The following is a 27,918-nucleotide window of genomic DNA, read 5'->3' as shown; positions in this document are numbered from 1 at the left end:
ACTAAAATATATTTCAAAATTTTAGCAACTGTAGCTGTGCAAGTATTTACAAGTAAAATGATGGTACTTGTAAAATAGGGTGGGTGACATTTATTGTTTCAGGAACTACCACGATGTTTTTCTGAACTCCAAGTGGAGGCAAAATGCTTCAGGGAAAATCTCAGGATGGATGTTAGCAAATTATATGGATGATAAAGATTTTGATTTACTAAAAATCTCCTCAAATTTCAGCTGTGTAATAGAAACTTACAAAAATTGGACTAAGTACTGTTATGTAATTCCTCTACTATATGCAAAAAGCAACAAAATAATCTATTTCCCTTTCTTTGAGTAATTAAGTTTCTTGCACTTTGAGAAAACTCTAATAAGAAACATTTTATAACCATACTGAGCAAAGGCTTAGAAATGAGCTCTTTGCAACAAGCTATTGGTACACAAGAGATGATTATCCTTCTCTATTAACAGATTTACTACATCTTGTCCTGTCCTTTGCCTGAACAAACCCAATTCTTTCTATGTAGTCACATAGGTGAGCAGATTTTGTTTTGGTGTGGCTCTTCTCCCACTCACTTTGACACATCACTCCTTTTTAAAAAATGAAATAAATTATTTCACTTATTTACCTGCTACTATATTCTAGGTGTTCCTGGAAAAAAGGAGTTATTGAAGTAGGAGTATTCTAACCTCCTGACTCAAGAGACCAGAAATCAAATCAACCACACACAGCCCATTTGAAGTAAAATTTAGCAAAGAAAGTTACAAACACAAGTATTTATAAGTGAAAGAATATTCAGTTTTTTCTAGTCTTCATATTAACTAAAGGTAGTATCTATGAATAGCTAACTACACAACAGTGCTGTAAGTTCTTCAGAAATACTCCATCATCTTTGGAGTTAGCAACCTGTCCAACAGGTAGGCTATCCCAGGTGACACCTGATCCTGAGTGAGACCTGCTCCATCCTGGCAGCTCAAGTTTCTTACTTTCTCAACAGTCTGACACAAGAAAGAGCATAGAACCAGGTGATTTATCTTCTTCAAAGGACTGCACTAACCTAAGCTGACTTTGAGCTGCTGTTTCAGCAATTTGTTTACTCATAAAATACTATAAACCTTGGAATGACAAAAATGTGCAGTTAGAGTGAAATTACTGATAAGAGCTCCTCCATGGCTCCCTCTCCAAGTGTTAAGCTCACGGTGCTCCTAATTCGGCTGAATGGTGAGGTCTGCGCAGGGGCGAGGAGGGCACCAGGGAAGATAAGACTTTCATCTGAATTTTAAATCTGACTCAGTAAGTCTCTCATACTTGTCAAGTATGTACAAAGAAAGTATTCTCAGTGGCAGTGCTTAAGGCTTCCAAACACAAGATGAGATCATACCCATAATTAAGTGTGGAATTTTGATAGACTGAATCCCCATCAGCACTTAAAAAAAAAAAAGAACGAAAAAAGACAACGTCAAGGGTTCATATTACTGAGTCATTTTCTTGAATCACTGTTCACTAGGAAACAACAGGACACAACCAGTTTCCCTTCTCTGCAATAAAGAATTCGATATTTTAAGAAAGTTTATGCAACTGAGGTGTAAGGATCTGGTGAACCTTATTTCACAACAGTCACCTGCTTCTTCGCTTAAACTGCCACACAGGAAACTGAAAACAAGCAACCACTAGAGGGCGAGAAAGAACAGACAGGAACAGAAAGAACAAAACCAGTCTGCAACTTGGCCTCTTTAGTGGCCTCTGAAGGTCAAGACTGGATCAAAGAGGGAAACACAACCATGTTGTCTACATAAAAGGATTCCCAAAGTTGAGTGAATTATCAGGTCATTTTTATTAGTAAAGAATTAACCTGACAGCTCAGAGCATTTTACATGTCCAGCTTCAAGCCCCTGCCCCTGGCCAATCTAGTCTTCACTTTTGTTTGAAGAGATGTCATTCTTACTGTTTTAACTGTAAGATGCAAAAGACAGAATTATACCCAAGAGGTAGAAAGAAACCGCAGCGGGAAAGGGGATATAACAACTCCTTTGGGTGAGATTAAAGTTTTGATCAACTATAGCCAAACTATCACCACAAAAATGGCAGAGCTATATTGCAGAGCTCTTTACCTTCTTTGAAAATTTAATATGTCAACTATAATACGTGGATATACATATGTATGTATTTCATGAAAAAAATTATTTATTGATTTTGGGGGGAGGAGAAACGCTGCTTTGTTGTTCCACTTATTTATGCATTCATTGGTTGTTTCTTGTATGTGCCTTGACGGGGGATAGAACCCAAAATGCTGGCGCACCAGGAGGACACTCTAACCAACTGACCTAGCCGACCAGGACATGAAAAACATTTTTAAGCCCAGTCAGGCGTGGCTCAGCGGTTGAGTGTCGACCTGGGATCCAGGCGATCAGGGTTCGATTCCTGGTCAGGGCACATGCCCGGTTGCGGGCTCGATCAATGACTCTCTCATCATTGATGTTTCTATCTCTCTCCCTCTCCTTTCCTCTCTCTGAAATCAATAAAGATATATTTAAAAAAAACACAAAACATTTTTAAGAAACTAATATCAAGGGAAAAATCATGAGTAGTGAAAATGGGCTTGCCTTCTGGAAAACACTGGTTACAAGGAAATTACTTCCCATACATGTGAGAGTTTCTTTTCCCATGCTGCTCATTTCCTCTATCTGCTCCACTCATTCCCATTTATAATCTGACTTTAGTCACAAAATGGGCACCTTATTATTGCTTTTCTCTGACAAAGAAAGAATAAACCTGCATAATCTGACATTTTTATTCAGGAAAGAAAAAGGAGTATGTTTCCTTCTAATATTTTTCTCCTTCTAATGCATGGTAGTTAAGTTTTATAATGATTAGTTTGGTTAATAAAGTAGTTTCTTTCCAGTTAGGTCAGTAAACTACCAGCAACAATAGGTTAATGACTTCTGATTGTTTCTGACATGGGGAAATACACTCAGGCCAAAGGTCCATATCTACCTACCCATCAATCAATCAATCATATACTCACATACCATAATATACACTCACTTATGGCAATCCTTTCCATACCCCAAGGATAAAAGATGAGAGAAAAACCTAAGTCCTGGGTAATACAACACGAACACTGTAAAGTTGGACAGAGCATTATGTTCTCATTCTCAAGCCATCAGTCCTGTTATAAACAGTGTGCTTAAGTAATGGATTCTACAGTAAGACAAACAGTCTCTTGTTTCCTACTGGGTGGAGAATGCACTTTGTAATTTGGTTTCTGATAGCCGAGAGCAATTATGAAACTTACTGCTATTCCTTTATTCCTTACAACGTAACTGCTCATCCCACACGGCCTTGTAAATCACAACTGCATTTACACAGACCCAGTTGAAAACTGGACTGAGCAGGTCAAGCTTTAACACAAAGGAACAACATTACTTCACTGTGCTTATAGCCAAGCCAAGCTAACTTGTTCCCAGGAGTTGTAAAGGGCATGACAGATCCTTTTGACAGTGGCTATCTTTACTATTTAGCTCACCAGAATAGTGTGGCCCCTCTCTCAACCCCACAATGGTCTCCAGAAAAATGGAAAGGGCAGCAACCTTTTTTAGGAACTAAATGAAAATGTATGAAGACAGATGTTCACTGTGTGTTGTGACTCTCAAGATCCTCCACTTAAGTTATCCTCTAACACATAATTCATGAGGTGAGGTAACAGGGGTCCCTTATAAATGGAAAGAAAGAGAGCTAGACCTTGGATAAGGAAGCAATTGGTCCAAACAGCTGGGGTAATTTTAAAATGTTATCTTATATTAAAACAACAACAACAACAGGGAAGGCCGTGAACGTGGGATGATATTTTGCTTTCAGTAAAGAGACAAAAGTTACAAAAATGGATATTAGCATCTAGGAAAAGCTTTAGTAACTTAAGTTATACAGAAAATTTCTTAGTCCTGAAGTCTTTAAAAGAAATTAAAATCAATTTGAAAGTGTTTTAATTTCATATACAGATATTTGGAATATGCCACAGCTATGTAATTGTTTATATAAAGCACCATACAAACTATAGACATTTTCCTTAACTGAGAGCTGTTTTTTCCTTCTGTAAATATATTTTTGGTTTTGACTAAGAGCATGGTATCAATATGCGTTGATGACATTGGTTCCCCAATATTTCCTCTCCACAGATTTCAACCAAAATTTATAAAGCATTTGGTCTATTTAGGCAATAATCCATGGTACCTGAGGCCTGCCGATACTGTATAGATGAAAAATATAACTTAAATGTAATGAATCAAACAGTAAACTGAAAACCTGGAGATGTGGATTTTTATTTTAATTCAGTTCCTGAATCTGTGATCTTGAGCAAGATTAAATCCCTCAGACCTCAGTGTTCTCATTGAAAACAGAGGTGGGACTACGGATGATCTCTAAAGTCTCTTTCAGATTTAAGTTTCAATGAGCCAATGAGACAGCTTGTCACCTCCTGGCAGAGGTAGTTAATCTACCACAGGCAGAATAGGACAGGGAAGGTCCTCACTGAAGGTGCGCACCGTCGCTTACGCATGTGACCTGTTGAAGTTTCAAATGACACAGATTTATGATGTGCTACTAAGATTAAATCAAAGCTGCTAGAACCTTGATGGTCAATACAGTTTGTCTCCCTCAGAGAGAAATGAGATACATCCATTTCCAGGTATCTTAATATTTCATAAAGAATTTTGGGAAAGATCCAGAATAAGAATCCACATCAACTTATTAAAAGAACAAGCAGACGTGGTGGTGTTAATATTTTGCCACGATCATTACCCTCATAGTTGGCCTGAGTTTCTCAGGGGACTATTGTGCTGGATTTTTTTTACGGGAATACTGTATATAGCCTCCCCATACTATTCACCTGAACTCACAATAATGAAAACCGACCTATTTTTTAAAAGCCAATAATCACAAAGGTAAACAGTCACTGCATCTGTGTAGTAAAAAAAGATACATTCCCTCTAAATATATACAAACTTTTCATCTCAGTTTCAGACAGATTGGAGGAACTCTTACCTGGGGTCTGCATTCTGGGAAGTTTCTGGGTGTTGCTAACATGATCTCCCCGGCATGCCAGTCAGGAGCTCCCAACACTTTGTACACCGTGCTTGCCGGGCTCTCCTGCTCTCTCTCGCTCTCGCTCTGTGCCTCAGACAGTTTGGAATGCAGAAAAGCCAGAGCCAGTGCCAGCCAAACTCAATCCTTTCTTTCCTCCCAGTTCTTTTGCTAGAGAGCACTAAACAATAGCCACCCTTCCTTACTCACTGCGTCTCTCTTCACAGCACTGGGTACAGGCGATCTGCTTCAGAAGCAAGTGTTTTACCAAGCCTGTAATTCATTTTTTCTGTTCCAAGGGGCAGTAGAGTGGGTGAGTGCATCTCTGTTTTAAGAAGTTTTTTGTTTTTTTTTTAAAAAAGGAATCTATTTCAAAATCTGCCCTATTTTAGTGGTAGAAAAAACAAATTTCAGAGATTCTTATTTTGAATGTTATTATGGTGAATTAAAATATAAACTTTTCAAAGTACAAAAACCAGGTAAATATCTTATACCTGATGTACAGATAGAGCATGTTAACACATATATTGCTATCTTAGACTCAGTAGATCACCTTAATTTACCACAGAGAAACTATTTTAAATTTAGAAAAGAAAATTTTTATTTCCCTAAAATCATTCATTGAGATCTTAAGCTAGAACTTCACTTTAAAAAGAAAGAAAAATCAAAAATTAATTTTATAAACTGAGTGGTTCTAATTAAGTCATCTAGATGTGAAGAAACTATAGGCAATATTGCTAATCTCAGTCATCATTTTAATTTGTTTCAAAATCATACCTATTTCTAAGGTTTGCTTTTTTTCTTCATTCTAAAAAAGGAAGGCAGGTCAACGATGTCATCTTCATTATCAGTAGGATGACCTAACGTACTATGCAGCTGCTCAGTTGCTGAGGTTAGCATGTCAGGACCAATCAGTTAAAAACTTCACAGTTTGAATCACGGAGCAGAGCACAGTATCAATGTGTCTGTTACCTACCATTTAACAAACAGCTGATGGACACAAATATTCTATCTCTAGGTTTATGTATGTGTATATAAGTACTACATGTAATATATTTCACACTATCTAGATACACATGCACACAGAGGCATATTTGTGCGTATGCATGTGTATGTGTGAATGTATGTATATCCTTCGGCACCCTTTTCCCCCTCCCCTTTTTCTCCCCAAGCCTCAGTGACTAAACTTAAAATCTCCTTTAATTAAGTCATGATTTGTTTTTGGTTATCTAGTCTCATCTTTCTTCAAGAATCACAATGCTCTAACTTTGCCTTTTCCTCTGCCTTTACTTGTGGTTTCCTATTTCTACTTCAGATGAACTACTCCTTTAAACCCTATTGCTACTGCTACTCTAATAAGAATCACAGAGAGAGAAAGGCATAAACAAAAGTTGTACGGAAAGGAACAAACTAAGGGTCTGACTATGAAGACTGACAGACCAGATTCCCACCCTGACTTAGATAAACAAAACATCAACAACCCTATCCTTTCTCACCAAAGGTAACACAAAGCCTTAACAACTGTCATTTATAATCGACCTTAAAATAGTGCAAAGCACACAGAAATTATTTTTACTTGCTAATCCTCAGAATAATTCTAAGAAATAGGTCATGATTTCCATAATTCTATCTAAGGGTTAGATCTAAGAACGGTGAGTCTAAGATACAAGAGAGATTTCAGCTCAATAAAAGGAAGTCAGAGCGATTGGAAATAGCCTTCCACAGCGCTGTCTGCTGCACAAGACAGGGGCTCCCCAGCTCTCCCCACACAGGGACACTGTACATTTGATGAATACACTGTGGTGCAGCAGTTCTCAAACTATGCTACTGAACAACATGTGTTCTGATGAGGAAACAGAATAACAGCAGTCTTTTCTCAAATGACAGGAAAAGTTCATGTATATAATTATCTCAAGTATGAGCTTTCATTCTTTTTTTTAAAAAATATATTTTTTTCATTGATTTCAGAGAGAGGGAGGGAGAGGGAGAGATAGAAACATCAATGATGAGTCATTGATCGGCTGCCTCCTGCACGCCCCCTACTGGAGATCAAGCCCGAAACCCAGGCATGTGCCCTGACTGGGAACTGAACCCCTATCTCCTGGATCCCAGGTTGATGCTCAAGAGCTAAGCCAAGCCGGCCGGGCTCTCAGCGATGTTTCTCTCTCCCTTCCTCTCTCTGAAATTTAAAAAAACACACAAAACAGCACATTTTTAAAAAATTGCTAAAATGATGTTACTGATTTTTTTAAAATAGAAAATCCATTCCCCAAAGGAAAATTTAAGTTCTTAAGCAAGGGGAAATTTAATCTGTGGTACTTCTACCCATTGCTTCTGAGCCATAAAAATAAGACCCTTTTAAAAATTATATTCAAGGCTCCAAGAGGGCAATCCTGTTCCATTTTATAATACTAGTCTTATTACATTTTCATTTCCAATACTACATTTCAAAATACCTTTCCACCTATGTTTTGAGAAGGGTTAGTTTTGAAAGTTCCTATGTATGACATGAGATTTTTTTTTTTTAAAGAAGAGATAAAGGATCTTCCAATCTGTTAAAGCCAAATTTAAAACACTGTGGACATGAAAAGAGCAACTCCATAAATCATCATTTTTAGTTCTAGAATATCTCAGTAAATATGAAAAATAACTTTCAAGAGGTTAAAACTTCCTTCTAAATTTCGGCATGTACAGTAAAAAAACTATTACAGGTACCAAAAAAAGTTCTGTCATGAGAAATGAATTAGATATTCTCCCAGAAAAGGCCAAAGCAGTGGTAAAAAAGGCACAGAATTATGGGACAAGGCACATGATCAATTCATGATCAATTCCGACACAACGATCCTACAAAGAAAACACAGTGTGGTTCGGCAACACAAATAAATACTGCATTCAAGGACTGAGTCACCATTTGCTTTGAAAACAAGCCAAACTTTTCTGTTCTCACAAGGGATAACATCTTTTCTCTTGGCAATAAAACAGGACATCTAAATTTATTACTGCTGAAGCTAAGGACAAGAAATATCACTACTAGTGAAAAACCTGAAAATTCTCCATAAGAGATCTGTTTTAGTGAGAGTAGCAATGTAATTCCATTAAAAAACAAAGAATTTCATTTTCAACATATTCAAGAATTATGATTATGTGACATAGTATCCCTAAACGTACTTTCAGTAGTGGTTACTATTAACATATAAATCTGCCCAGGATATAGTAAAATTAGTAAATGGCTTGGCTATTTGAACTAATTTAAAACGAATGCATTTAACATGCTAATCTTAAAATGTCAATTTCGTAGGAAATAAAAATAAGTGAAAAATAGCTGTCCTTTGGGGAAGTCTAATATTTAACGGATATTTCATGGGTGACAAAATTGAGAGAAAAAAGAGATTAATGAACTTGCTAAGGAAACAGTCATTGATGACTAAGGGCAGACTCCTACTCCCACTCCTAGATCTCTCAGGAGGCCATCTAGAGAAATAAGAACAGGGATATCTGGGTATAGGAGTTGAAGGAATCCCTTTCCTCAAGTCAGGAAATAAATACAATGGTTTCTATCTCACTGGCAAGAGAGAGTCAGGCCATAACACTAATTTTAAGAATATCATTTTGTCCTTAGAGACATTTATACATGAATTTGTAAAATTTGATGGCTACTGACTGACCATTTTTTATCCTGTACCATCAATTATTGCATAATTAAAATTGTTGCCTATGAAACATTAAAAATTTCCTAAAACTTTATGATGCACATTTTAAATTCTACATCCACCCATGCACATAAACATGGAATTAAAAATATGATGAATTGGGGAACGCTGAAAAATATTGTGCATTTTTATTCAACGTTTATTTGGACTCAATATTGACTGAGTGTTAAGTGCCAAACATGTTCTTTGTAAAGAAGTTCTCTAAATAATGCCTGAAATTGCATTTTCAGTAAACAGAATTTCATTCATCAGTTTTCCCTATGACTGCCAACAGCAACAACGACAAAAAACCCCCCTATCTATTATTCTTTTTATATTTTCAAAGAGATGACTACACTTTTATTTTACATTAAATAACAGTAAGACAGACAACTCTGCTAGTGAATTTATTTTTGTAAAGGCAGAGGGATATAACCATGGACAGTGTCACAGGACCCAGGAGTACAGGGCTCTGCCTCTTTTGCTCACCACTGTAAGGTCCTATTAGCAAGTACAGGAGCAAAGTGGCGACTTTAGGGCCAGATTACCAGGTTCAAATACTGGCTGTGCCATTTACTATTTGCAAGGTCTTAGAAGAGCAATGCCTCCATTTCATTAAATAATTCAAAACAACTGAATGAGGATAATAACAGTATCTAGCTCACAGGGCTAAGAGAGTAAATATTTGCAAAGTGCTTAGAATAGTATCTGGTACAAACCACTATATAAGCGTTTGTTGAGTAAAATAAAATAAAAATGGTACTCTGTAATAAGGAGGGGGGGGGAAAGAAAATGAGAACAATTTTTATATTTCATCTCTGCCTTGACATGGCATTCTTTCCCTAAAGCTTACATCTTTGCTATAAATATCTTTATGATTTCTAGATTTACCAGGACTAACAAGCTATTACCTCTTCAGATTCTCTGAAATCTTCTTTTCCTTCCCTTGATAGAAATGCTTCATTCTTTTACCAGGGGACACTTTGAACATTTTGACTGCGTGGTCCAGAGGACATCCTACTGCAACAATCATGTGAAAAAGCCTGCAACTTTGTCAAAAGGTATTCCTCTTACCAAGAGCACCATTCAGTCTTCTGTTCCATCCACAGAGAACATCTGAAATAAGACACTACATGCCCTGTACTATAATGACAGATGCCTTTATAAGAAGACGCTGACACTACAGATTACCACAGGAGAGGAGCCAAAGGAATGCTTTGTGAAATACCTTCTCGGTAGGTATGCAGGACAGTGGCTTGCAGAATCCTGGGTATTCATTCCAAGCAGCAACATTAAAACAAAGTAACGCATCACTTATGTTCCTCATATGGGCCAGTATTTGCCCAATCTTTTGAACTTAGCCAATCAAACAATTCTGAGAAAAGCTTTGCGCAGGGCTTACTAGCCACCTGATGATCATGCTGTCACAAAGTGGATCTGTAATAAATTGGTGTCTTCACTTTAGCATTCAACAACATTTATGCTTTGCCAGCCACAAAGGACTCTGATAACTTAAGGCAACTTAGTCAACCAAGATTTATTGGATGTATAATAGATGCTGATCTAAATATTGCTGGAGATAGGCTGTCATGTTGTAGTGACAGTAAGAAGTACATCCAAAGTGGTTAGAAGAACGGGTATCGAATTTCATCACATTAAATTTTTGGTGTGCACTTCTTTTTTGACTACATTTTTACTATCTCGGATTTTTCTTTTTTTTTAAAATGTAAAGAGTTGTTCTCCTGCCAAATCTGGCCTCATGAGAATGTTTGTCATAATCTATTAAACTATGAATAATTAGTGCTTAAAGTCTGAAATTGCAGTACCCTAATTAAAAATTAGATGGGTTTTTAAATGTGTTCATTCACTGATTGTTTGGAATGCAAGATATATTTTCTTACAGATATCTCTCTGTAAAACTGGCAGAGAGAGAGAAACTAACATTTAATGAGCAGCTACAATGTGCCAGCACTTTGCTGGGGATCTTAATTTTAATATCTTATTTTCACAACCTTGTAGTAACTATCATGCTGATTTTACACATTCAGAAGGCTGTTTCCTTAAATCACACATTACTTATCAATATATGTACACTGTGAAAAAAAAAAAAATCAACCATACTTAAAAACAAATAAACTAATAAAAAAAATAGCAGTCCCATAACCAACCCCACTAAAGGCCTTCCTCCTTTTAACTTTTTTTTGTGTGTATGTATTTATCTCAGCATTTCTAAATAAAACCTAGTGGTATAAGAGCACAATTTAGAAATGCTGAGATTAGGCTGGGAACACCCTAAAAGTCGTCCATCCTCTTACCCATTTGGACTGGATGCTCTCTCAGCCAGCTACACAGCTGTCATTCTGTGACTTCCCTCCACGGATAATCTGGGGACTCCCTTTGTTGTCATCTTGTTCTCACTCTGCCCCTTCTAGTCTTGGCAGGCACTTTAGCTAGGAAAACAGTTTCAGTTTAGAAATCATGTCCACATGGAACTTTAAGGTGACTGCTCCATGGTCTCGGCTTCTACTATTATTGTCAAAAATTCAGATGCCACTCTTATGCAAATCCTCTATGGAATATTTTTTACTCCTTAAATCCTTGAAAAATTTTAGGAGGCTCTCCTCATCACAGACGTTCTGAAATTGCCCAAAGATGTGCCCTGATGTGGGTCTGTCTGCCTTCATTCACTGTGATGAGCACTAAAATACCCTTTTAAACTGGAAACTCACAACCTGCAACAATGGGAAACTTTCTTTCAGGTCTTCACCAGACATTCCTTAACCAGTGAGACTTTCCAGGACCATCTCATACAAAACAATATTCCTTCGCCCCTGTCTCCGGCACAGCGTTGCCCAGCTCCTTGCCCCTGCCCCATTCTTCCTCCTGCATCAGTCACCATGTGACATGCTGCAAAGCTGCTACCTTGTGTCAGTCTGCTCCTCCCAGAGTGTCAGCTCCATGAAGGCAGGGGTTTTGTCTGTGCTGCCTCTGGTTTTGGGAAAACTTTGTTCACATAGGCCAGGACAGTGTGTCGCAGGCACATAATAGGAATTAAAAAAAAAAAAAGTGATGAATGACAGGATTGACTCCATAAAGCAAGGTAATTTGCTAAGTCAGTCACTCTGCAGGACTCTCAACCAGGAACAAAACTTAGCTAGGGCGAGACAAGAAGGGAGGTGAGGTCTCACAGCTGCCTATTAGTATTTTAAGTCTTTCTTAAACCAGAAATTGGCCGTCAGTGACTGCGGCTCGCACAAAGTGACGGGGAAGCACCGTAATAAAGTGGATTGAAGTCATACAGCCCTGGGTTTGAATTCTGGTTCTGGTAATTACTTGGCATCAGTATTCTACCTATAAAATAAGGATAATAACTGCACCTGTCTCACAGGACCACTGCCGGGACAAACTCTGTACAGCATACTAATTACTTAAGCATAAACTGAATTTATTAGAAAAAATAACCAAGTATATTAGTTTTCTAGGGATGCTGTAGCAAATTATGACAAATTGAGTGGCTTAAAAACAACAGAAATTTATCTCTCCCAGTTTTCTGGAGGCCAGAAGTCCAAAATTAAGGTGTAGGCAGAACTGCATTTCCTCCAAAGGCAGCAGGAGAGAATCCTTGTTTCTTCTAGCTTTGGGCATTCTTTGGCCTGTGTCTGCATAACTCTAATCTCTGCTTCTGCTTCACAAGGCCTTCTCCTCTGTGTTTGTGTCTTGCCTTCTTGATCTCTTATAAAAACACTTGGCATTGGATTTAGGACCCATCTAGATAATCCAGGATGGTCTCATCTTAAGATCTTTAATTTAGTTACTTCTGCAAAGACTCTTTTTCCAAATAAGGTCACATTCACAGGTTCTGGAGATTAGGAAGTGACATCTTTTTGGAGGCCACCATCGATCAACAATACCAGATATATATTTTGTTCTTCCTATTGGATTTTGTATTATATACTCTTTTGTTTAATACTCACCTGAGGATATTTTTTCTATTGATTTTTAGAGAGAGTGGAAAGGGGGGAGAGAGAAACATCAATGTGAGAGAAACATATCGATTGGTTGCCTCCCCCACACGCCATGACCAGGACTGGGGATCGAGCCTGCAACCCAGGTAGGTGCCCTTGACTGGGAACTGAACCATGGCCCTTTGGTGCTCAGGCTGACACTCTAACCACCAGTCAGGGTAGTGCTGTATACTCTTACTGAATTTTTTATACTATTTTCCTAGCTAAAGGCTGCCCGGCCGGGCATGGCTCAGCGGTTGAGCATTGACCTGGGATCCAGGTGATCGGGGTTCGATTCCCGGTCAGGGCACATGCCCGGGTTGCGGGCTCGATCAATGACTCTCTCATCATTGATGTTTCTATCTCTCGCTCTCCCTCTCCTTTCCTCTCTTTGAAATCAATAAAGATGTATTTAAAAAATAAAAAAAAAATAAAAATAAAAAAAATAAAAGTGAAATAAAAAAAAAGAAAAAAAAAAGGAAAAAAAAGAATCAACAAAGCTGTCTTCCTGCCCAGTATACCTTCAGATGCAACAACAGACCATGTTGTTATGAATTACAGTCTCCATGATCTTTTAATAGTTTACTGATATCTAGTTTCTAATTTAAAAAGACTTTCTAGCCTTAAGAATGCTCCTTCTAATTTAAATGGATACTAGAATACAGTGTGCCTTTAAAAAGCTATTTAAAGAGGCCCTTAATAACAGCAACTAAATTTAGATATATAAAAATACTATAATTTTAAAAGAGTTTGGTCATTTTTAAGTTTCATTCAAAATAGAGAAGACATCGGAGTGCAGGTGGCTGCCACAGGGTCATAACAAAACACACTTCATCCCTGAAGGCAGCTCCAGTCTGTTTTGGATACAAGGGCAACTAGATTTTCCACCAATCTGATTTATAAATCCTACTGTTTGAAATATAAACTAAAAAGGCTTTGGTAAAAGCTTAGCCAATCCTGGTTGAGAGGGAGAGACAGACAAGCAGGAACAGAGGGAGGGAGAACACACAACTAAAGTAAGTAATGTTTAGCTAATTTTGCTCAACCTATCTGAATCATATATTTTTCCTTTTGGGAAAGGTTCTATGGCAGCCAAGGGCTGAGATCAAGTCTAAAAAATAAATCTCAAGGTGCTTTATAAACAACTCCACCCCTGCGTTTCTACCTCCATTGCGTAACAGGATGGTGAACTATGACTGCACTTGAGAAGAAAGGAATTTGCCAAACTATGCAAGTAGCAATGGGAAAAAACCAACAAGTCAAGTCATAAGATACAGACCCGGGATGCTTCCTAAAATGTCACACCTCACATTATTTATTGGGTTGATTTAAATTTGTCCAAGCAAAATGAGAAACAGTACCAGAAACAGTAACACCTGAGTCCACGTTACATTGTGACAGGCACGGCATTTATGAGCCACAGAAAACTTGTTCCCCAGCATTATTTCAGCTCAGTTTTAGTTAACAAAGAGGCAAGAAGAAGAAAATACCTTTTAACATTCCTGAAAAATCCAACAGGGGTTACTTTTATAATCTACTAGATTATAATCACCTAACATAAAAATGTCAAGAACTTTTGTTTAGTCAGATTCGATTTCTCTGCATTACTGCAGATAAATAAAAACTAAGCTGTTTTAATGGCCAACTTAATATCGTGCTACAAATTAATGACTGGAGAGTGAGAAGAAAGTCAGCTAATTTTTAAAGCGTACATCTTAGTAATGTGAAAGGCACGGGCTGGCATCAGTATAATATACCCTCCCAGTTAACCCTCTCTGACTTCAGTTCAGCGCTTTCCCTGGTTTTGAAATACATCACAGAGAGCTGAAATGTACCTTCACTACAGGCAGGCTGCTTCTTCCCTTTCTGTGTCTCTCTTCTTCCTTGTTATAATTATTAGTATTATTGCCGTTAAGAATATTAACTCATTTACTTGATTGCAAGATAAAAGGTTAAAAAGCTTCAGGAGAAACAATGTGCAGGAGGTAATTTCTGAAAACCCTGCGCATCTGAAAATGTCTTTATTTTACCCTCATGTGTGGTTAATGGCTTATAGCACATATAGAAGTCTAAGTAGGAACTAATTTTCCTTCAGAATTTGGAGGGCATGCCTCATTGTTTTCTAGCTTCTGAGTTGCTGATGGGAAGACTGAAGCCATTCTGATTTCTGACCCTTAGCCTGTAGTCTGTTTTTCCTTTCTTTGGAAGTTTGTAATACTGTCTTTGTCACCAGAGACAAGCTGAAATTTCCTGAAAGTGCCTTGTCACAGGTGCTCAGTAAGGCCTTTCAATCTGGAAACGCCGATCCTTCACTTGGGGGAAATTTTACTGAATCATTTTGCTAATGATTTCCTCCCCTTGATTTTCTTTTTCTGTAACTCACTGCTTTGACATTGGACTTTCTAAACTGATACTCCAATTATTTTGTCATTTTCCCCTCTACTTTCTAGAATATTTCTTCACTTTCATCTTCGAACCCATACTGAGTTTTGTTACTTTTTTTTTTTAACACACAGCAGCTCTCTGGCCTTGTATAACATTCAGTTCTTGTCTCACATATGTAATAGTTTCTCTCTTTGAGGAGAGTGATGATTCTTTTTAAAGTTTTCCATTCCTTGTCTGTCTCTGTTCCTTCGAGCTTCTTTTGTTTGTTTTGGTTTTTCTTCAGATGTCTGCTAGTCTGGGGAATGCCAGTATCGTTAGGTCTTTCCTCTTGGGCTACTGAAATACCCCAAATGGTGTTCCTCTCATCTCCTGCCTGGAGGGGGCCGGCAGGTGAGGGCAGACGGTGGAGCCTCGCTGAGCGAGTGTGCGGATGCTCACCCCATTCCCGAGTGGGAGCGGGTGCTGTTCTTTCGGTTTTGCCCGGCCTGCCTCCATCCGAGACCCCCGGGGTTTTCTTTGTCAGATAACTAACTTGCAGTCTTGTGTTAGGGTAGAGGTGGGGGTGGGACGGGAAGAGAAGACCTGGGGATCTACCACCATGTGTTCCTGATACCATCGATTCCTGAGCTATTTGAAGACTCTGTGGTAAAATTCAGGTTGGTTCTTGGCTTTCTTCAGAGCCAGATTAAGAGCTGGCTTTCTCAAGTCAGCTAGGTCATTTACCACACTCCATTTGCTTTCCAGCTTTCAATTTATTATTATTATGTTGTGGTGGTTTTCTCCTTTCTCATTCTCCTTGTCCTTGATGGACCGTATCTTTTAAAAAATTCCTTTACCATAATTAAAGTGGGGTTTCTGGAATAAATACAATTAGATGCTTATGTTAAATCCAGTTTTATCCCCGGAAGTCCAGGCTAAATCTAAAAACCATTCCTGATTGTCTATGCCATTCATTTCCCCTTCCCACCCAATTCTCCAACCACCCCAGTGGTTTACAAAGATCAATACTTGGGACTGGTCGAGAGGGGCTCCTCGCCTGGGCACCCCATTTCAGAGGACGTGACCCCCACAGAGCCTGGCTAAACAGGCCAGCTGCCCACAGGCGTGTCTGCGGGCCTCTCATGAGGTGGGCCCACATTTGGGAATTCTCTTCAGGCCTTCCAGGTGGTTATAAACATATAGTCAAGGTTGGAGAACAGAACATATTTTATTTGTTTATTTAAAAAAGCTTTGTTAGACTAACTTAAATATTCAGACATATGATACAGCTTTATAAACCTAGCAAGTAGCTGGTCCACAGTTAAGCGTCGACTTCCTTCATGGTTTCTGCTTCCCCAGGCCCTCTGGCTTCGCAGCAACCAAACAGTAACCCTGACAAGTGACTTACAGGAATCAGAGAGGAATCCATTATTTAAGACACTTTGCTGCCATCTGTTGGAAATTTTATGAAGTAACTACAAATCAATGAAGATAACTGACGGGCACCCCTAGCTGTTGGGCAAGGCATAATTTGCACAACCAGAGGGGCAGCTCTGCCTTGACCAGCTTTCACAGAAGTGAATGAATCTCTGCCATGCCAGGGTGAGATGAGGAAGATTACAGAGCAAATCAGGAACGCAAACTCCCCCCACAGTTAGGAGGAACTGTGCTCTGGTGCCTTGACTTAGAACTGAGAACCGCTTTCCTCACAGAGAAAAATGCTCTCACTGCTAATCTAAATCTAGTTCACAGGAGGAAAAGAAAAACTGGCTTTAGTAGGTTACCTTGAGAACGTAATACTAGTTTTTATTTTATGCACACTAGCTCTGTGTTCCAAATAACTAAGTTCCGAAAGAAATTTAGGAATGTGCTAAAAAGTAATTTTGGAATTCAATTGGCTAGTAAATGGAAGCTGCTTCTTTCTAATGGCCAAACCTGATTGAATCAGGTTGGTAGTAGGTCAGTTCTGTTTTAGTGCTTGCTTTGAAAATGTAACTGTTCCACCACAACTGACGTATCAGGGAACAATCTGCAAAAACATAAATTTTTTATCATGATTTCATCTGTGAGAAACACTATGTGAGCAAACAAAACTGCACCCAGCTGAACCAAGCCACATACGAAAACACAAAATGCTCACACACACGCACACAGCTCACACTTGTACCAGTGACCTCTCTTTGCTGTTATGAGCCACACCCATACACGTCTTCTATGACAATGTTCTATTCAATTTCCAAAAAACCCTCCCTCCATCCCTTCACAATAAACTTAAAAACTACTCTGATGCCCACTACCACAAGTACATTTCAGGATATTTTTCAAGGTAAAGTGCTATATTTATTGTAGTATTTGTGTATTCCTCAACCATTTAGCCCTCCTTGGGGTTCCTCTCCTGGAAAAGAACATAGGGAATCCAGAGCTTGGAAAGTGTGAGAGCCACACAAAAACAGGAGGGCTTCCCCACACACGCTGACTTGGCTTACTTATTTGCAAACAAGTTTCTGGAATTTTCCTTCTTCTTCTCTGGTCCATCCTTTGCTAGTATTTGCTTGTCTTCCTAACCTCTAGATGTTGTACCAGGGCTTAGTCTTGGGCTTCTCTCTTCTTCTTCTACAGATTTCCCTGGTGATTTCATTCAACCTCATGGCTTCAAACACCATCTAGTTGCTAAAATCCTGCAATTTATATTCCCAGTCTGTACCTCTCCCTTAATTTCCACTAATAAATTTCCACTTGGGTGTCTAAAACGACCCTCAAACTTAACATGTCCAAACTTGAGCTCCTGGTTAATCCCACTTTCCAACCTGCTTCTCCCAGAGCCTGGCCGGTGTGGCTCAGTTGACTGGGCATCGTCCTGTGCACCGCACGTAAAGGTTGCTGGTTCAACTCCCGGTCAGCGCAGATGCCCTGATTATGGGCTCAATGCCCAGCAGGGGTGTGCATGAGGCAGCCAATTGATGTTTTGATCTCACATTGATGTTTCTCTCTCTCTCTCCCTTCCTCTCTCTAAAATTCAATTTTAAAAATCTTAAAAAAACACACACACAACTTCATTCTTCTTGCTGCTCTAGCCAAATTTATTTTTCTGTTTCTCACTTCCCACATCCAATTCAACAAGCAAATTCTGTTGGCTCCACCTTCGAATATATTCAGAATCTAGTCACTTCTCAGCCTTTCTACTACTGCCATTATGGCCCGAGTTCTAGCCTCTCTTGTCTAGACTGTTGGCAAAGCATTCTAATTGGTCTCTGAATTCCCATTCTTGGATCCCTACTCTCAACATAGAAGCCAGGGGATCCCCGTCTCACAGAATAAAAGCCAAAATGCCCTCATGATGACCTACAAGACCTTCATTATCTGCTCAACGATGTCATCTCTTACTACTCTCCCCTTGTTCTTTCTACTCCAGCCTCCTTGGCATCTGTGCTGCTCCTGGGACATTCCAAGCATATTTCTCCATAAAGGAGCTGTTCCCCTGGGTGGAAACCCTCACCCCCAGGTATCCACATGCCTGACTCCCATACTTTTATCAGATCTTCACTCAAATGTCAACGGCAAGGTTTTCTTTGGTCAGCTTAGCTAAAATTACACTTCCTTGATACTTCCTATTCCACGCCCTGCTTATTTTTTCCTCTGTACTTATCTCCATCCAGCACAGTATGTATTTCACTTATTACTCTTCCTTACTGTCTGTCATTCCTCAATAGGATGTAAGTTTCACAAAGGGAGAGAGCTTTGTATATTTTTTCACTGTTGTATCTTAAGTGCCTAGAACAGTATCTGGCATATAGTTGTCCCTCAATAACTACTTGCTGCATAAACAAACGGGTTTCTTAAAAATTAAAAATCAATAAAAGCCACACAATGTAATCTAACACAATAATAACGTGTACTGTGAATAGTCATCAATAATCTGTCTTCCAAATTACATAAGAATCTTCTAAAGGCAGAAATGTTATCTCACACCCCTTTTTATTCTTAGGGACCAGCACAGAATGTTATATATACAGCAATTATTCAATTCAATATTTGACAGCATGAGATTTTGCTTAAAGACAAATCACTAGGAGATAAAAATAGAACCACCGAATAATGATCTAATTCAACATTAGAATGGCATGTAAGAAAAAATGGCTCTAAAAGTAGTTTTTTCTTTTCCCCTCTAATATTTACGAGCAATAGCTTTCAGTGCTAATTTAGGACATCCACTCTGAAAATGATCATGGTCTGCCATGAGTCAAGACTTGTTGTCCAGGACAGAAGGTGGAGGACTGGCTCCAGACTAAGCACCTTGGACACCTAATCTTAGTTTGTCTTTGGGATCAGTATCTGGAATGTTGGAGATATTTAACAATTTGTGACAGAGTTCTCTCTTCTATAAAATTGTAATAATTCAGACTATGAATACAGTTCCTTTGTGGGTCAAAGTTCGTCAAAGGTTTCTAGAGAAGTGACAAAGATAATCATCAACATAACACTGTAATAATGACAGCAAAGAAACAGAAAGAAGGTGACTGTGAGCTGGTCTAATATGCACACAATGTGTACATGAAATACAAACAGGCTATAAAATGGTTACACCCAGACAGGTTTGCCATACAATTTGGGCCAACACCTAAACTGGATTCAACACGTGCTAAAGAAGTACAATGGAAATAAAATGAGAGGAAAATCTGACTTCTCCAAGTATTGACTCCTTGGAGAAACGTGTTTGCTAATCTAACTAACTTCCAGAAAAACAACTCTTACAGGATAAAAAGAGAAATAAAGAATTCAAATTCTGACCAAGAATTCTGAGTTCCATTTAAATTATGAAGAGAAATGAAGAAAAAGGCAAAAACAAAAAACAAACCCTAATATTCAAAAACACAAACAAAATCACAGACTTATCTGTAGTAGCCAATATACAGACAATAAATAGTTCTGTCCTATCCACCTAGCAAATGTCTATGACTAAATGCCTAGGTTCACTAAGCAATAACAATACAAAGCACTTCCTACTATTCAAATTCTATCATTATTTTATTTAATCTTAATTATGTTCCCTTAAAATCACCTGACCTAAGTATCTATAAATCCATTGGCAAACATGCAAAACATGATACAATACATTTGGTAGGGAACAGGAAAAGAGCTCCTTTGATGTTGACATTAATTTCTTTAGTGTATAACAACTCATGTGGGTTTTTTTTTAATTTCTCTTCTGTCACCCACTCTAACCATGGCCCCAAATATAACTTACATGAAATGTATAAAATTAGCTCAGCTAAAGTAGTGTGATCTGGCATTAAACTGCACAAGACAGAATCAGTAGCTGTGTGAACAGGACACAAAACACTCAATACTAAGTTTCCATATAATACTAGCTCCCCAGTGAATTTCAGTACTTCAACAAGATCACTTAATGGTCTTTCAAAATCTAAAGCGAAGCAGTAAACTCAGAAACAACACACCATCCAACTTGTCTAGGACTGTACAGCAAACTTACAAAGCTTAGACAGATTTTATCTTTGTAAAATAACTTTGCTGCCACTTGGTTATAAAGAATAAAACTTTCTAATGACCTCTAACTCTTAGTTAACATATCAATGTGCTTCCTTAACAGGAAATACAGGATGTTTTGTTTTCTTGTAACGCTCAATAACAAGTCCATAAATTACCGGATAAAAGCTAAGAATTTTTCCTTTCATTAGCTTACCCAGTTTGGCGGCGCCCTCTGGTGGGTACTCAGGAAACTGACCCTCGGAAGGGACACTGACCGTTCTCCTCAGGCATCTCCCTTTGGCAGAGTCGGCCTGCTGCTCCTGTCCTCCCTCCGCAGGTATCTAGTTAACCAAAAGAGAAAGACATAAAACTTAATAGCGAGCTCTCCATGACTACCTTCTAGCTGAATACTGTTTTCAGTTAATAAAGACAGGAGTTTGTAATCATCAGCGCAAAGTAGAAGGAATGTAGAAATAAAGTACACACAATGGTAAAGTATTTACCAACTCCTTTTCAGGAAGCTTTTCTTTAAAAAGAAAACCAAAAGATCAGGAAAGGTGAGTATGTAAATTAGCTTAGTTGAAGTATGTACAAGTCATATCCAGGTGTGCACCTGTTTTGGGAATTCAGAAAACAAAACAAAACACCCACACAAATAAAAGATTCTTGTACATCAGAAACTGGTCCACAAGCTCCAATTCTGTCAACACTCAATAAGGTAAATGGAAATAAAAGTCAAACCAGAAAGATTTAGCTACAATATTCTCTTAAAAGAAGGTTTTGTTAGATAAAAGTAGTAGAATGACCCAACATTTCTTCAATTTTAGAATTAAGCACTTATAGTTAATAAAATACATTTTCAGTGAGATTTTACTAGTAACCTTTATCAAAATTAAGAATAGTATTGGTACATATTAAATAGTTTGGCAAAATATATCAAAAATTAATCATAGTTTCTAATTTCTTATGGCTCCAGTATAGAAATTTCAACAATTTCAACAATAATGACTACCACTGAGTTCTTACTATGTGCAGGGCTAAGGAATTTACATGAGTAACATTATGAGGTAGCCATTATTACCCCCTTTTTGCAGATGAGGAATAACTTATTTTTACAAATGATCTCAGTGAATACATATCACATCAAATGATCCAGAAAAACTGGGATACACACAGGCTTGAGTGCATATACCATTTACTTTGCCTCAGTAATCCAACTCCTATGACTGGGGTCAAGGGGGTGACAGCAAGGGACGCTCTCTCTGTGACACTAAGAATCTGAAAAGCAAAGTCCTAATGTCTTCATAATGGACTAAAAATTCACCATTTCCTCATTACCATAACTATGCTACTACTAGCACACTGAGAAACCAAACAGCAGAACTGTCAATGGTAAAGTTCTAAAAAAATAAGGGGAGACCAAATAATAGCATCAATAAACACACGAACTCTTCCAAAAGCACTCCGTAACATAACACTTTACAAACAGTAATCTAAGTCATTCAGCCCTCTCAGGATGAAAATTATATTATCTCCACTTAAATAATTAAAAGAGTAGCACTGAGAGGTTAAGTAACTCCCTTCTAGAAAGAGGCAAAAATGTACCCTCCTGCCTCAAACGTAGAAAAGAACAGGGGTAAATCTGAGGGGAAAAAGGCTGTCTCTCTTAACAAGTAGATGAACCTAAATAAACCACCATTTTCCTCAAAGTTCTAAAAATACCTATTATCTGAAGTAATGAAGGGCCAAGCCATAAAGAAAAAAGCTAGTAGTTATTTTTTATGTCACAGGAGGAAACAACCTATGCTCTTTCCGATGGAAATTGGTAAAGGTTACATTTAGGAAAAAGAAATGCTTCTATTATCATATACTTTGCCTCTACCATGTGTAAGGAGAGGACAGATAAAATACATAAAACTTCTTACTTGGGCCTGGAATTCACTCACAATTATTTTCTCAAAGTTTTCCTGTAGACTCTTCCTTTCCCACTATTGTAACTTAAAATATAATTCAAAGTATCACTTACAGGTTGGGATATTTTATCTCTGACTTGGGATATATGGAAGAATAGTGTTGACTTTTATTCTAAACCTGCATTTCTTATGAATATTTTACTTTTACAATATTATAGATTGACTCTTACCTAAAATATTTCTTAAAAGATATTGATCTATTTGAAAATTAGAGGGATCATATTTCAAGTATTTTCAAACTAAGCTGGAGTTCACCAATCTTTGTACATAGCCAGAGAGAATCAGTTTTAGAAAGTCAATTTTAGAAAAGTAATTTTGTTCATTTTAATTGCCCTAATTTAGTTTACTAGTTCACTTTTTAAAAAAGATTTTGTATTGATTTTTAGAGAGAGAGGAAGGGAGAGGAAGACAGAGAGAAACATCGAAGTGAGAGCAGAACACTGGCTGCCTCCAGCATGCCCCCTACCAGTGATAGAGCCCACAGCCGGGACTTGGCCCTGACCAGAACTGAACCAGCAACCTTTCGGTGCCCAGGATGATGCCCAACCAACTAAGTCACACCAGCCAGCACATTTACTAGTTCATACTTATTGTTTATACTGAATTACTCTTTAAAATTTGTGTATCTTCCAGGTTCTATAACATGAGAGGAATTCTTTTTAACCTCTGTGGCCTTGTACTGTGCCCCTGAGTCCAATTTTTCCTTAGGGAGAAAAAAATCAAGCGCTTTAATTCATTCCACTGCAGATAAGGAAAATGGAACACAGTAAGGAGTAAATGGCTTCTCCGGTATCTAAGATATGTTAATAACAAAAGTCAAGCTGAATCTCTGAATCCTAGTGCTCTGTTAGTTCCAAACCATTGCTGACAATGGAAGAGCAACATGCATAAATAAATCAAGTTACTTAGAAAATATTATTTATATACATATACCTCATATTTTCTACATGTTGCTTTTCATTTTGCTAAGAATTACATAGAAAGCAACTTCAATTTCAATCTGTGTACATGCATATTAAATAAAACAGTCAAGTAAAGGAAACCAAGTTTATGCTAACTAGCAAAAGAAAGCGCTCTGTAATTTTTCCTCTAAAGAATGCTTAAGTGATGTTCAAGTCTACTGTATCTGGATACAGTGGGCGTATGTGACGGGCGACAGCACTCCTCTGCTTCAGCCAGAGCATAATTCTGAGCCCATCTGCTGTATAGGGCCTTCTGCATAAACTTTTCTACACAGAAAGAACTCTTTTGCTACAAGTATCCAGCTTCAGACTTTACATTTTAGGAACATCAAATTGCTTGCATTTCCCTTTGCTGAGTTTGTTGTCTCAGCTTGAAACATTTTCCTCCACTTTCTTTTCTATTCTTTACCTAACAGGTAAAACTATTCATCCTAAGGTTTAGGACAGACATCACCTCTTCCAGGAGTCTTCCCTTTCTACCAACCCCCTAAGAGAGTAAGGTTAAGGTACACCTTCCTGAGGTTCCTCCAAAAACAGATCTTTCTCTGTCACTATACTTACTATATTGAACTATAATTATTCCTTTGTGCAACTAATTCCCTGCAAGTTAACAGCTTCTATCTTACCAGTCAATTCCCAAATCTTAAAACAGCTCCAACCCTGAAATGAATCAACGAATATTTAATAGGTAGAGAGGTTGGCCATTTCAGGCAAAGGAAAAACATAACATCAGCTAAGAAGTTGGTAAGCATATGAATTTTTATTTTGTTTTGGAACAAGGAGTAGACCAATTTAGTTTGAGCCTCTTAAAGAGGGGAAGTGGGGTAAAACACCAAAATATATGATGACCCCATTGGGAGGGCTTTAATACCAGGCCATCATAATTCAGGATGTACTGGGAAAACACTCAAGTTTTTAGATCAGAGGAACAGTAATCTCTTAATTGGTCTTTCTCCTTCCTGTCTCTCCCTCTACCAATACATCTTATGGATTAATATTCACAACATAACTTTGATCAACTCCCTTCCTTTCATAAGCTTCCTTTGGTAACTGCCCATTACCAACAGCATCTTAATGACATAGACTACAGTCCTTTAGAATAAATGGATTTCTTTCTTTTATTCTATCCAATTTACTTGTGCTATTTATCAAATGCCATTTTAAAATTATTTGTCTTATTTCCACAACTAAATTTGGTATGTGGGAGAGAGGGGAAAGAGCTGTGTTTTACTCTTCATAACTCCTAACACATGAATGCACACACAGGGGCACATTATGTATCTGCTGCATAACCTGAAAGTGGTTCTGAATGAAATACGCCGTGGGTAGTTCGCTAGGGTAAGTAACAGTTGATTTTTGGCTGTTTGTACAAAAGCCTAACTGCTATTTTCATTAATACATCTGAGTGTAAATACTACTTTCCAAAAGCAAGAAAAACATTTTTAATTATTTTAAAACTGCATTATTATTACCTTGCTGCCTGTGCACTAGTATCCTGTTTTAAAACTTCCAAGCATAGAAAGCAGAGTTTGAATGAAGAAAAATGGAGCCACGTTAACCCTTCCTAATGACTTGCTATTGCCAAAGGAACTCACAAATTTAGCTTTTTTTTTTTTTTTTTTTTGTATTTTTATACTGGCTGCACCTCAAAGAGGTTCATGATTGTCTTCTCCACCATTTCCCTCAACTCCTTAATCTCTAGTTTACTTGGTCTTATCTCCTGCAAGCAAAATGGAATTCAAACGGCCTCCTACACCCTCTTTAAACTGGCCTGGTGCCAAGCCAGCTGGGGCCTTTCCTGGCATCCGGGCAGGGAAGTCTATCTCATAACACATAAGCAATGTCTATTTGGCACAATTTACATGAAGCAATTTACTAAACCAGTGAGTCATTTCTCAAGGTGGTGCTCCTGGCAGATTTCTCTTCTTTTAGCATTCTGCCCAGACCTACCCTTCTGCTACATTCCCAAATTGGTAATCGGTGTATCTAACACTCTTCCCAGGTACATCCCCCAGGCAGACTTTTTCCCGTTTCTGACGGAAAACATGCAGAGTTAAGAGAGAGCATTAAAAGATCCCACACATTGAATGCACGAGTGATGCTAGACTAATATAATCCTCCCACATTCCAGCAGTGCCTGGCTAAGGATTTGCTTTAAACCTTTACAGAATCCTCTTAATTGATCTTTGTAACACAGCAATAAACACCCCCATGATTCGTTAAGGTTTAAAACAGCCTTTTAAGATAATTTTAACAGGAAATTCCTTAAATTCCTTGTTTCAAGGAATTCTAACTTGTTCATGCAAACTTCCGAGGGTGAGAGTTATACTCCTGCTGATAATGTGGGTGAGACAGAGTGACAGAATATTCTGGTACACACACACACACACACACACACACACACACACACACACACACACTTCCGAGGGTGAGAGTTATACTCCTGCTGATAATGTGGGTGAGACAGAGTGACAGAATATTCTGGTGTGTGCGCACACACACACACACACACACACACACACACACACACACACACACACACCCCCCAATAATAGATTTCTTTATAATAGACTCTACTTTCTTTACTTGGAATTTTTTGTAATGAAAAAATTAACAGAATATTAAATTTATCATTCATGTAGCAGGTACACCAATGGCTTAACATTTTCTTATCCTAGAGTCTTAATTCAATTTTCCCAACTTCATAATGGTAGGACACACCTGCCTCAAGCATTAAGCTGTTTTTGTAAACTGTTCCATGAACTACTCATCCCTTACCTGGTCTACTGCAGTCATCTAACTTTCTATTTCCTTCCAGTGCCATGTACTCAATTTTCCACATGATCAACGGAGTTACTTTTCTAAGAAGCAAATCTGATGATGTCACTGACCTGTTAAAATACCTTTCCATGGTCCAAATCATTTCCAGAATTAAGTCCAAATTCCTTAGTATGGCCTTCAAGGCATTTGATTCTTGACAGCTATCACTTCTCCTCTTGCAAACTATATTCCAAGAATTCTGAGCATTTTGCAATTTGCCAAAGAGAGAAGTTTCTTGACTCTGTCTCCTTATACATAAAGTATCTTTCCCTTCTTTTCCTCCAGATGAGCTTCAATTTGCCCCTGGACATGACCTTTTTATAGACTTCTCTGTAAAACCTTTTTTTGCCATTCTCCACTTCACACCATAACCCATTCCAGGCAATATCTCAGTTAATCTTTCCTTGTGGTTATATTATAATCTTAAGAAAATAATTTATTGAGGTGAAACTGACTTAACATAAAATTAACCACTTTAAAGTGAATTAATTCAGTGACATTTAGTACATTCACAGTGTTGCGCAAACACCACCTGTATGGAGTTCCAAATGGTTATAACTTTTAATTTACCATAATGTGTCCTTCCCAAACCTGCATCCTTGCAATCGCAACACTGCACACATAACAGATGCTCAGCAAATACAGATGGGATCACATATCAACAATGGAAAAGCAGCTTATGGATTATTTTTATTCTCTTTTATTATCTAGTTTTAGGATTAAAAAAATATGGAATTAAGTCTCCTGTTATGGGAAGAGTTATCACGCAAAAAGAAAAGATAAAAGGAACGGTTCATCTCCTCTCAATCTTATATTTAAAAAATAGATCTTCAGGAATCAAAGTTTATAATTTGGCTTTTTCAAAATTTATTCAACAAATATTTATTGAGAATTTACTTATGTGTCCTAAGCACAGAGGGATACAGCATTGAACAGAACAGACAAAATCCCTCCCTAAAGCCTACATTGCAGTAGCAGAAGAAAGACAATAAACATAACAAATAAATTCTGTAGCATTTTAGAAGGTGGCAAATGCTATGAGACAAAAAAATTTAGAGTCACTTTATTAGATGAGATATTCTGGTTGGAGATACAAGGAAGGGCTGCAACTGATTGATTGACTTATTGATTTGAGAGAAAGGGAAGCAAGGATGGGAGGAAATGGAGGAGGGAGAGAGAGACTGCTGCTCCACTAATTTATGAATTCACTGGTTGATTCTTGTATGTGCCCCGACCAGGGATCAAATCCGCAGCCTTGGCGTATTGGGATGACACTCTAACCAACTGAGCTACTTGGGCAGGGTAGGGTTGCAATTTTAAATAGGTGGTCGGGGTAGGCCTGTATTAAAACAGGTGATATGTAAGAAGAGAGGTGAAGGAGATGAGAAAGTGAATCATTTAAATATCTTAAGGGAAAAGCCAAGGCTAAGGCCTTGAGGCAGGAAAGTGACTGATGTGCTCAAAGACAGTGTCCAAGCCGAAGTGGCTGGATCACAGTGAGCCTTTGGAACTAGGAAGGATGGAGTTGTAACTAATGAAGATGGG

The 27,918-nt window shown here is 38.1% G+C and overlaps 1 protein-coding gene across 2 annotated transcripts in view; it reads right to left on the bottom strand.

Annotated features, from left to right (window-relative positions):
• Positions 1–27,918, bottom strand: part of RASAL2 (RAS protein activator like 2) — a 212,989-nt gene that overhangs the window by 78,357 nt on the left and 106,714 nt on the right. For both annotated transcript variants that reach the window (XM_087827943.1, XM_016205041.2), the window contains exon 3: positions 20,833–20,959. In XM_087827943.1, the coding sequence (XP_087684069.1) occupies positions 20,833–20,959 (127 nt within the window). The remainder of the gene's footprint in view (positions 1–20,832; positions 20,960–27,918) is intronic.

Source organism: Miniopterus natalensis, chromosome 19 (genome assembly GCF_054644295.1).
Source record: "Miniopterus natalensis isolate mMinNat1 chromosome 19, mMinNat1.hap1, whole genome shotgun sequence".
Taxonomy (NCBI): domain Eukaryota; kingdom Metazoa; phylum Chordata; class Mammalia; order Chiroptera; family Miniopteridae; genus Miniopterus; species Miniopterus natalensis.
Note: the sequence above shows the minus strand (reverse complement) of the source record. Positions and strands in the feature narration are given on the sequence as shown.